Source organism: Podarcis pityusensis, assembly GCF_964106645.2.
Source record: "Podarcis pityusensis genome assembly, chromosome: 10".
Classification (NCBI taxonomy): Eukaryota; Metazoa; Chordata; class Lepidosauria; order Squamata; family Lacertidae; genus Podarcis; species Podarcis pityusensis.
In genome coordinates, this window is record NC_138035.1 from 72,839,144 (window position 1) to 72,851,234 (window position 12,091).

General features: G+C 40.7%; 1 protein-coding gene across 1 annotated transcript; it reads right to left on the reverse strand.

The window, feature by feature from the left end:
- Positions 1-74: 74 nt before the first annotated feature.
- LOC308486564 (uncharacterized protein) lies at positions 75-11,442 on the reverse strand. The gene is made up of 4 exons (XM_081023473.1): positions 11,042-11,442; positions 9,683-9,918; positions 6,401-8,496; positions 75-3,013 (listed from the first exon to the last, which is right to left on the reverse strand). The coding sequence occupies exons 1-4, from the start codon at positions 11,417-11,419 to the stop codon at positions 1,854-1,856; spliced, it is 3,870 nt and encodes a 1,289-aa protein (XP_080879599.1). The 5' UTR covers positions 11,420-11,442; the 3' UTR covers positions 75-1,853.
- Between the last annotated feature and the right edge of the window lie 649 nt (positions 11,443-12,091).

The window sequence follows — 12,091 nt, forward strand, 5'->3', positions numbered from 1 at the left end:
TCCCTGTTGTTTCAGCTACTTTTTGCTGGTTGTTAAAAGCACTTGGTCAAGCCAAAAATCAACACTCTGGCTCCTTCCTGGATTTTGAGACACTAACCCCCCTTCTGAATTTGACATCAAATTTGATTCTTTGACTAGCAGTCATTTCAGCATGTTAAATTAAATTGTTATCTATTATTCAGAAATAGGCCATGGTTCAGATATATAAAAACAAACTTCTTAGATGGGAAATGATTTCTGGTCCCAAATTGTGTGGGTGTGGCTTTGATTTAATTGTTAAGGTGTATTTGGTGTTAAGGTGTTTGTCAGCTTTTTACCTGCTTGTGTGTTGGGAGTAAAGGGGATGTTTGGTTCCAAGATAGCATAATGGAGTTCAGTGAAGGCACTCAGAAATATTTCTAATTAGGCTGAGCAATCCTATATTAATCATTTAGCATTTTAGGCATGCCTGCTTTACTGGGATGGTATAAGAATGATTAAATGGAAGGCATTGCCCTTTTCAGTTCTTACCTTAGATTACCCTTCAAGTCTTAAGCAATCTGTGGAAATTATTTAAAAAACTTGTGAAGTAAAACAATGCTCCTTACCTTTAAATTAATACTTTCAAAACTGAGAACATTGGTTTCGGGGAACCTGTGGCAGTCATAGCACAAGAAAAGACCAAGGATGGCTAGCTCACCCCAAGCACAAGTCTGGCCTGCTCCTGTGCTTCTAAAAGCAGACATTAGTATTGCCTTGGTGAGGAAGCTGTGGCCTTCTGGTTGTTGGAGTCATGGTTCCCAGCAGCCCCCAGCCAGCACAGTGAGTTGTTCCACAACAGCTGAAGGGCTATAGGATCTCCATCTCAGCAGGATCTCTAAATCTTTACTGGCTTTGAGAGAGTAAATGTCTGCTAATGTCTACAGATCAAGTTGCTGCACATGAAGCTAGTAAGAAGTTAATTTCTTTTATTTATTGCATTTGTATTCCTTCAGTTCAAGGTGGCATGCATGGCTCTCGACACCTCAATATTATCCTTGCAACAACCCTGTGAGGTAGGCTAGGCGAAGAGTTTTATGACTCGCCCAGGACCACCCAGTGAGCTTAATGCCCAACTGGGGATTTGAACTCTGGTCTCCCAGTATTTCTTTGACACCATCTAGGCAAGAGAAAACAGTTAATGCCTACAGCATGCATCATGTTACAGCTTATTTAAAGGACTGGGTCTTAAGCGACATAGTTTCTTTCTTCCTGTTCCCTCAATCACATGTAAAAATTACATCAGAAGAAAGCAATTGTGTGGAAAAGTCCGTTACGCTCACGTTGGATGAGAGGAGGCAATATTGGCATAGTTCTTCCCGTGCGACAATTTTATATTCTTAAGTTTACTAGATTGACATGGGATGGATGAAGCCATGGAACATCAGCTGCCACACTATTCCCATCATAAAAACTGACACTTTAAAAAAGGATTTCATGGCTTTGATTCATAACATTTAAGTGTTCTGCCAATAACTATCTACAGAAATTTTAAGAAAATAACATAACCATTAACACATCTACAGTACCTCTGTGAATACTGTTTTATTGTCCCAGGGAGTATATAAGAGATAAAACAGGTGGAAGTGGTGGTGTTTCTCATTGTTATTGGTGTCCTTGCCTGTGAAAAAGCAGCTTGTGTTTTTTCTAGGCTTTCTGTACATGGCAGATATTTGTGTTTACAATAAACACATTGCCTTATGTCGTAGGATTTTGTATCTAAACCTGTTGTACTTGGCATTTCTTTAGCTTCTTTGTTAATGTAACATCATTAATAATTCCTATATAATTCTATATAAGAATGAAAAAAACCCGCCCCTTCCAGAATAGCATTCTCAGTATAGGCTAGCTTTGGGATAATACCTTCTGGGACTAGCATCCTGGTGAGTCTGACTAGGTTCTTGCATTCCATAAAACGGTGGTAGTCTGTATTTTGGTGGTGGAGGTAGACCTGAGGCAACAAGATTTCTGTTTGTTCTGTAGATATGCTGAGGGGAAGGTGTTGGAACAGGCAACCATAACTGAGCTGATGGTGGGCTCTCTTGTTCAAGCATTGGTGACTTCCGGGATTTCAGCATATCCATTTCCAAATCAATGTAGCTGAAGAAGGGTCTTCCATGAGATGTTGTAGATTGTAATCCAGTTGTTTTCTTGGGATGTCTACAGCAGTGGAAGGCAACTATCAGAGTCACTATAATCGTAATGCATACACTTATTAACAAGGAAGTAAACATGTTTCTTATCCAGCAATGGTTGTCAGATGTAGCCAGGGTGCTGTTTGATATCAGGGATTCATTCACTGGTTTTGTGATTGGTGAGCAGATTCCATCAAAAGCAACTTCTTCAATTCGATCAATTTTGTAGGCTGGCAACATTGCCTCAACAAAATGTGGATTTATATTTCCACCAGGTACTCTTAGTTTCCTCAGCACACCCTGGATTTCATCCCTTGCACATCCGCTGACCCTTGTGCAGAAACAGCTGTTGTACCAGGAAATCACAGTGGACCCAGGTTTGAGATCAAGCAGTGTCATATTGCCAGGACAGCCAGCAATCAAATACTTGGAAAGCTTCTCAAAAAACAAGTTAACTCTATCCCTGTCTCTCATAAAGGAGTGGTAACTATTTTTTGTTCTTATGGTATAAGTATGACATGGGATAGTGGTCGGCCTGAGTAGTACAATTGTGAGGGTATCAGATGTCCTCAGCCCTCCTGAATCGGTGGCAAAGAGTAAAAATTCCTGAGGTGAATACTGAAAATCGTGATCAAGTGGGTAACCATACATGGTTTGATAATCTGAATTAAACTGCAACCAGCTTTCCGAACCTGTTGGTGAACCATCGGCTGGGTTTATTCCAAGGGTCAGCTGGGTTGTATCTCCATCTTCCTGGTCATAAAATGTCTCTGGAGGTACTGAAAAGGAAAAATTGTGTCCAATTGTTGCTGTTATCCACTTAATGGCATTAACAACTCTTGGGGAGGTGTTTATTAGACCTACATAGGAGTGAAGGTAACAGAGAGGAAATATAAAAACCAAGTTTTCAGAAGTCTGACAAAAAATGACAAGAGGAATTTATGAAATGTTTATGTCAATTTATCTCACAGAATTTTTCTGAGATAGGCCCTAGTGTCTCACCCCCACTAAGACAGCTGGCCTCTTGCTTCAGGTAGATCATCCCAGGTGTAATTCTGGCCGGTTCAATTCTGCTGCATACACACCATAGAATTATAGAATCTTAGAGTTGGAAGGGACTCAAGGGTCATCTAGTCCAACCCCCTGCAGTGCAGGAATCTCAGCTAAAGCATCCATGACAGATGGCCATCCAACCTCTGCTTTAAAACCTTCAAGGAAGGAGAGTCCACCACCTCCCGAGGGAGACTGTTCAACAGCTCTTATTGTCAGGAAGTTCTTCCTGATTTTTAGTTAGAATCTCCTTTCTTGTAACTTGAACCCATTGGTTCAAGTCCTACGCTCCAGAGCAGGAGAAAACAAGCTTCTTCCATGTGACAGTCCTTTAGATATTTGAAGGTGGCTATCTTATCTCCCCTCACTCTCCTCTTTTCCAGGCTAAACACACCCAGCTCCTCATAATGCTTGGCTTCTGGACCCTTGATTATACTAGTTGCCCCCCTCTGCACACGTTCCAGCTTCTCAACATCCTTCTTAAACTGAGATACTCAGAACTGGACACAATATTCCAGGTGTGGTCTGACCAAAGCAGAATAGAGTGGTACTATGACTTCCCCTGATGTGGACACTGTACTTTTGTTGATGCAGCCTAGAATAGCATTCACTTTTTTTTGCTGCTGCATCACACTGTTGACTCATGTTAAGTTTGTGGTCCACCAAGGTCCCTAGATCCTTTTTACATGTACTGCTAGTAAGCCAGGTGTCCCCCACCCTATATTTGTTCATCTGGTTCTTCCTGCCTAAGTGCAGAACCTGACATTTGTCCCTATTGTTAGCTTGTGCCCAATTCTCCAGTCTGTTAAGGTCATTTTGAATTTTGATTCTGTCTTTTGCTGCATTAGCTACCCTTCCCAGTTTTTGTCATCTGCAAATTTGATTAGCATCACCTCAATTTCTTCATCTAAGTAAATATGTTGAACAATGGGCCCAGGACAGAACCCTGTGGCACCCCCTTGTAACTTTTTCCCAGGATGACGAGGAACCATTAATGAATACTTTTTGTGTTCGGTCAGTCAACCAGCTACAAATCCACCTAATACTTCAACCCACATTTTACCAGCTTCCTCATGAGAATATTGTGGAGGACATTGCCAAAAGCCTTACTGAAGTCATGGCATTCCCCATATCCACCAAGTTTGTAATTCCATCAAAAAAAGAAATCAGATTGGTCTGGCATGAGTTATTTTTGAGAAACCCATGCTGGGTCTTAGTAATCACAGCATCCTTTTCTAAATGCTTACAGACCGATTGTTGAATGATCTATTCTAGGACCTTTCCTGGTCAAGTTCACCAGTCGGTAGTTACATTTTCGAAGATGGTGACAACATTTGCCTGTCTCCAACCTGCAGGGACCTCACCTGCTCTCCAACATTCTCAAAGATCATGGACAAAGGCACTGAGGTTACATCCACAATTCCTTTAGTACCCTTGGATGCAGCCCTGGAGATTTGAATTCACTTAAAGTAGCTAGGGGCCACAGCTCCTCATCTATTCTGTTATCACCAGGTTGGGCATCGCTTTCCTTTTGAGTGAAGACAGAGGCAAAGTAGGTGATGTTCGAAGTATATGATGTCCTCTCAAAGAAACCTGGGAGCTAATTTCTTAAGGATTCTGGGAATTGTAGCTCTGTGAGGGGTAAACTACAGTTCCCAGGATTCTTGGGGGGGGGGCATGTGTTTTAAAACATAGGCGTGTATGCAGCCTTACTCTCCCTTGAAGGAAGTCTTCTCACTAGGATCCCTACACCTATCACGGGACAGACACCGGGTGCTGTGCTTGAGGGGGGGGCTGGATGATTGTTCGGTGTTTAAGGGCCACTAAAGCCCAAAGACTCACAAAACATATAACAATTATGGGAGTTTTGTGACAGTCTTCCATGCTTCCTTTTGTTTCCAAACCGCTTCTCACTGCTCAACACACATTGCACCCTTTACACTGTTGTACAATATCATCGTTCTAGCCCCTACCAAAAAATTCAAATTATGGAGAAGGGGGGGGGGCTGGGGGGGAATACATGTGGAATATATGAAAAAAATGCTGCCCTGTTAATTCAGTGTATGACTGAATTGTAAACTGACTACAGACAGTTGACAGAAATGTGAAACAAACATAACTAAGCATTTCACTTGAACTGAGAGAAGAAAGCTTTTGCTTACTCAAGGTAATTGGTTTTATTACAGTAATGCTGCCACAAGTTCAAATCAGCCATGAAATGGGTAAAATAATTTGAAAGTATACAACAGATGATGGGGAGTGACTTGTTAACATCTGAGGTGACGTGAGAATGGATGTGTATTTACTGCTCCTCATCTTGTTTGTATGCCAGGGCATTAAGCACACACTTAATAAAACCATGAAAACAATTTAAACATAATTAAAAATCACATTAAACTGGTAAAAAATAGCTTCAGTGTCAAAAATAGTCGTGACTCATGGAAACTCCTAGCATCTCTGTGTAAACCTATGTGTTATGTGTCATCTTGACAGCTATTCCCCCTGAAAGGCCTGAGGTGTAGCAGCTGAGGAGGAATGGTCCCATTTGTACCACACATGGGGACTAATCAGCCGCTGTGTGAGAGAGAGGCCTCACCTTGTGTTGGCCCAAAGGCAAGAGTTGCACCCTATTTATCCTAGGCTCTTGGGAGACTTTACTCACCTAAAAAGCATGGGGTGGGGTGTGGGTCTCTTACTCCTTTTTGTGGCAACTGTTAATATTGCTAGTATTCCTATTTTATTTTTGTTTGTTTAAAATGTTATTGGATAACTGTTAATTACTTGGGCCAAACCCCTGAAAATTAGTTAGAATGGGAGTTGTTGTGAGTGCCCCTTAATTCTTTGAACTAGGGCACACTTCTGAATATTTCTCATTGTCTAGAGTTTTAAGTCTAGAATGTACCTTTTAGCTAAGTACCTTTTAACCCTTTAGCTTGGGAACGCTTCCTTCTTACCGCCCTTCTATATGGTGATTTGGCTGTCATATTATTTTGCTTGCTTATTGTCTTTTGCTTACTTATTAAACTATACTGTACATTTTGTTCTTTTATTATGCTAGTCATGGGGGGGGAGGGCTTTTGGTCAAAAGGAGGTATATACATAAATTGAGGTTGTAGCAGTAGTAGCAATACTAATGAAACCTGGTGTGAGTTACTCACATTGGATCAAAATTTGACGCACCAATATTAATAGCTTACCTTGGTATAAAGTAGTGACATAGAATCCAGTTTGTTTGGACATATCTTTATTGGAAGTAATAGTTGACTTTTCCAACAGTTCTAAAGTTAAGTCCCTGGTAATTTGCAAGTTAATTTTGGTTCCAAATGAGCTATCCAAGCTTAGATCACTTGTGTCTAGTTGTAAAACATCAAAGCATGGCTTGTAAGTTCTAACAGCATTGCTGTCATAAGAGCCAATTTCATCTGTAGAAAAAGATAACTTGGGGGTGCCAGCAAATTCTGTAGACCAGGTAGGCAGCAAAGCATCATAAGAATAACACTCTGATGATTGGCTCATTTTATAAGATGGATCACCTTCATGGAATCTGCTGCTTGAAACTGAAGCACTGGATGATGCATCATAAATTAAATGTTGTGTTTCCCACAGGAGAGTGTCCATCTGGGATGTGGTAGGAGCTAATAGTTTGGTTTCTGAAATTAAAAGTTTGTCTGTCTCTTGAACAGTCATAAAAGACTCTGATGCAAGTGTGTATATTTTAATTACCTGTTGGCTAACCTGTGTCCTTTCAGACAAATTTCCCCCCATTGGTATCATATTACTATGTCCAAATGATACAGGGAATTCTGCTGGTGTTGATAATGATAAAGAGGGAGCCATTGCTGGAGTGTTGCTTGTTCTTGATAGAAATCCAAATTCTAGTGAATGGACAAATGGAGATATCCTGAATTGCTGACTGCTATGCATTGCCAAAGCTGAAGCATTGTTACTGTAATAGAACTGAGACGGACTTGTGTTGACCGGCAGTCTAAATTTGTGGACGGAAGCACCACTTATGCCTAGTGATGTAATACCAATCAAACTGAAGCCTATATTCCTGCTGGGCACATCAATCAGTGTTGTAGTTCGTGGTAAAGACATAAATGACTCTGAGACATGTTTGTAGTTGCTGAGTAGGTCTTGAATCTTGTAGCTACCATCTGATGAGAGCAAAGAAACTACAACATTGGAAAATAGGACTCTAGATGATGCTCTTAAATTCATCAGTGTTGATATGGATGGTAGAGGAAGATTTGCAACATATATGGTGTCTTTAGATAGTAATTCAGATGCTGTTAGCTGTGCATATGGGCCTGTATAAGCGAGACTTCTTGTTAATTCCTCTGAGTATGCTAGAGATGCTGTTCTAGAAGCAGTTACGTCTGGTGAAACTGAAGTTTCCATGTTGTGAGCAGGTATTGAGATCTGGGTTTTGCTCATTGGCACAGAAAAATCTAAAAAATAGAGTGTGGAATTGTGCTTTGGCTTGGATTTTTTAGGCACAGAATACACATTTTGTTGTGGCACTTGAGACTGCAGTTCCTCCAATATTGTTGGTGTTCTGGAAGCCACTTTACCCTCAAATTCTGTTGATGGTGATATCAGAGAAGGTGAAAGTTCAGAAGAAAGCGACTGGAAAAAGCCAGATACTTGTGTTCTAATCTGACCATTCAGTAACATTTGAATGTCCATGGACCCCAAGGCATCCATGTAAGTGGGGATAACGTCTTTTACAGCTTCATACAAAAGTGATGAACTTTCACTAGGTATTATAGCAGACTGTGTGTATACCATAGTAGTTGACAAAATTGTTAAAGACTCTATTTTGGTTGGTCTCAGTACGAGTCCAGGGGTGGCCATTAATTGCCTCCTCTGCCGCTTTCCTAAATGATTTTTTCTATTGCCTTCTTTTTTAAGTATTCTCCAGCCAGCAATTTCATACCCCAGCAGCTGTGAGAGATGGTTTGACACCACATTGTGTTGTAGAATTTGTACTAATTCATAAAGCATAGTGAACACTCCAAACCCAACTGGCCAGTGGATTCCAACACAATGCTTTTTCATAGTGTTGAGGTATTGAATGTCTTCAGCTAATATGGTTAGATTCCAATAGTGTTTATTAAATGGGCTTTCAAATGAAGCAAGTGTCAATGAAGAGGGATGCAAATGGAGATAGTCTGCCATGGTGCAAACTAGATCTAGTCGCTTTTGAATTTCTAAATAATTTTCTGTATGAATTATAATCTCAGCAAAGGTGACCGACATTCCCCTTTCACACAGAGCTGCAGAACAGATACTGAAAGCCCCAAAACATGTGCTATTAAAATAATTTGGCATTAAAAAGGGTTATCTTACTTATTTAGAAAAAAACATATAAACAGCATAATAATAAATCTCTGAACAGTACAGTATACGTAAAGCAAAATAGGCAGATCAAGTCAGCGATATGTAAAATTGAATCGTAGATTATCTATCTGAATAGGCTTGTTGAAATAAAGTTTATAGTGGGTGTCTAAATTAATATAGTGAGGGTCCCTGCCTAATGTTAATAGGCAGGGAGTTATTAGGCATAGGTGCTGTCATACTGAAAAACTGGCTCCTTACAACTGTGGAATGATTATTATACGGCACTTGTAATAATGCAAGCTCTGTAGATCAAAGTGGTTGAGTAGGTACATAAAGGGCAAGGGAATCATTCAAGCAAACTGTCCCCAAGCTGTTAAGGGCTTTAGGGACCAATAGAAAACCTCTGAACTTGGGCCGGGAACAGATCAGCAGCCAGTGTAGACCTTTGTGCAGAGTTGTAAATATGCTCTTGTCTTATTCCTGCAGCAGTCATGTAGCAGCACTCTGCACTAACTGCAGTTTCTGAACCAATTGCAAGAGAAGCTCCATTGCAGTAATTACTGCATTTCAGTAATCTAAACTTGAAGTTACCAGTGCCTGGACTACTGTGGTCAAGTTATCCTGGTCCACAAACAACCCAAGCTGGAAAAGGCACTCCTAGTCAGCTGGCAGAGTGCTTTTCACCCCCTGGCAGTTATTCTAAGGGATGCCAAGGGTACTTATTTTATCTCTAATATTATTTAATAACTATATGAAATGTGTCTTTCTGTTTGAGGAAAGGGCTTGGATCTAGCAGAGGTTCTCTGAACAGAAGTGAAGGGAGGGGATTTATTTCCCCCCTGGTTTTCTGCAGTCATCTGTGCTGCTTCTCACTCTTTCAGAGGGTCTCCCAACCCTCCAGAGCAGATGGCAGGTATAGGGGGCTGCAGGGAGAAGGAGGAGCTGAGACCTAAGAGGGCCTTGTTTTGCTGATGGAACCTTGAATCCAACCTGTGTCTTTTTCCAACTTTGTTCTGAGTATGTTACACACACACACACACACACACACACACACATGTTTGCACATAGTTCAGAATAAATGAAATAATGATCAATTTAATCAAATACATTCCTTTTTGGAAATCACTGCAACTTACCTGTTATGCTGTTGGTCTGTGACCACTTCCTTTTCATGGACAAGAGCATCGTTGTGAACATGAATTGCAAAGTTTGCACCAGCTGTTGGTGTTTTCCAGCCACAAGACTCTCCATATGCAACTATAGTTAGATGGTATTCTCCACTCTCCTCCATCATTGGCAGTCCTTGAAGAGTATTTGTGTTAGGATTATATTCCAACCACATTGGTAAAGCTGAACCACTAGCCAGAGTAACCTGTTTAATTATAAAAAAGATGTGGGCACAGGAGATGGAATGTAGTATAATCAAAATAATGAATAATAAAAAATATATTGTTTCCACAATCATCATATTAGATGCAACAGGGATGTTTGTTTCAGATTCGTAAGATGTAAAAAATATATATTGGGTACTCTCTTAATTTTCCTGGTGTATGGACCTGCAGATGACTGTCTGAACAAGTGGATGGTGATGGGCGAATCCTGATTTTCACACTACAGCAGGACAACTAATACTGGTCTTTCACAGCCAGCTATTTCCTACTCATTAGCTCCCATTCAGAAAACACCTACCAGTCATTCTGGTCAATAACAAGCAATTTCTAGAACAAAGGAAGATTGCCCAGTCCCCATAATACTCTGAACAACTAGAGTTGTTCACGGCCAAACTAGATGTATTGTGAGCAGACCATCAAATAGTCATAAAGGGAAGAAAGAATATGAGTTGATTTCAAATGCTTCCCCCACCATTTTACAGTTTTCAAACTCTACCAGTTTTGATTAAAAAAAGCACCAGCAGAAGTCAGGTGCTTCCTCATCAGAAGTCAGAGTTACCACATCTAGTTCCACCTTAAAATGTGGTTGTTTAGACAACTAACCTGAAGCAACCTGTGTTGCAGGGCTGCCATTTCAGATTTTACACACGGGAGTGGAAGTTTCTCAGCAAGATGTAAAGGAACACTCTTAGATATAATTAAGATACTTATAAGGAAGCGAGCCTCAGTGAACACTGTGGGCTTTATTTCCAAGTATGCATTCGTGAGATAAGAATCATGCTGATAATTGCTAAAAAGCTGCATATTTTAGAAGCAGTTATAATTTTGTATTTATACCTCATAAAAACTACATTGGTGTTATTGACACAAAACAACCATTGAATTAATTAGAACAATACTAATTCACTGTGCATAACCAACAGGTTGACCAAAAATATAGGTGTTCCTGTGGTATACACATACAGGGAGAAATAACTCCCGTTTCCCTCTTTAAAGGGCATCCATGCCCTGCTGTTTTCCTGCAGCATATTTTACAACTGAACAAAACCATTTCAATACTGTGACTGGTACCAGACAGAATTATTGCCAGCAATGCTACATTACCTTGTAGTGAGTTATTTTCCCTTGGAAAGCAAATGGTGATATGGGATAAGAAAAAACTCTCCCTGCAACTGCTCTTGCATCTTGAACTCCTTGCAATTCCTGTATTTCTTCACATGTCCTATGCAGTTCCTTGGCAACAGCAGCTGGCCTGATGGTGGTGAGATAGACCAGGGCGAGGAGCAAGGACAGAGCCATCGGAATTTGCCTCTGCAGCAGCAAAGTGGCACCTGAGGAAAGACAAATGTCTGAAGCAGCCATTCTTAGATAGGCTGTGTAATAATCAAGGAAGGTGGATGTGGTTGTCTCATCACAAAGGTCAGAACTGTAGAAAAATAAAGCATTGTTAAAGTTAACAAGGCAGGAACATTTGAAACCCATACAAGACTTACATAAGGTTTTTTTACTTGAGAATCATCCTAACGTGTTTCCTTAAGAGATTATGATGGTGTTTCTCCAGTTCATTTCTCTTGTAATGATGAAGAAGGCCAGTTTGGTATCTAGGAGATGAAATGCTATACTAGGGCTCCCTGAGGGGGGTCTTCAACTAGCAGCTTAAAAACAAACAAACAAAACAAACAAAAACAAACAAAAATCCTCAAGTCAGTTTAGTTTAGCTGTTCACTGTCAATGATTTTTTTGCTTGTGATTCAGACTAAAGACATAAACTCAGCCTGAGCAAGTAAAATAAATCAGCCCTTTGTGTTAAGTAAAGGTAAAGGACCCCTGGATGGTTAAGTCCAGTCAAATTTGACTAGAGTGTGGCACTCGTCTCCGCTTTCAGGCCGAGAGAGCCGGTCTTTGTCTGCAGACAGCTTTTCCGGGTCATGTGACCAGCATGAGTAAACTACTTCTGGCACATGCAACACTGTGATGAGTGCCAGAGCGAACGGAAATGCCGTTTACCTTCCCGCCGCCGCAGTACCTCTTTATCTTGGGATGTGGGTGGTCCTCTGGTTTAAACCACTAAGCCTCTTGGGCTCCCGTTGCTTTGTCCCAGCTCCTGCCAGCCTAGCAGTTCTAAAGCATACCAGCGTGATTCATTTTTACGAG

Excerpts from the sequence above, each read along its gene's own strand:
- LOC308486564 (XM_081023473.1), bottom strand. The coding sequence starts at position 11,419 with ATGGGTTTCAAATGTTCCTGCCTTGTTAACTTTAACAATGCTTTATTT. Across the intron at positions 9,919-11,041 it reads GGAAAATAACTCACTACAAG|GTTACTCTGGCTAGTGGTTC; the intron begins GTAATGTAGCAT and ends ATAATTAAACAG. Across the intron at positions 8,497-9,682 it reads ACAGACCAACAGCATAACAG|TATCTGTTCTGCAGCTCTGT; the intron begins GTAAGTTGCAGT and ends TGGGGCTTTCAG.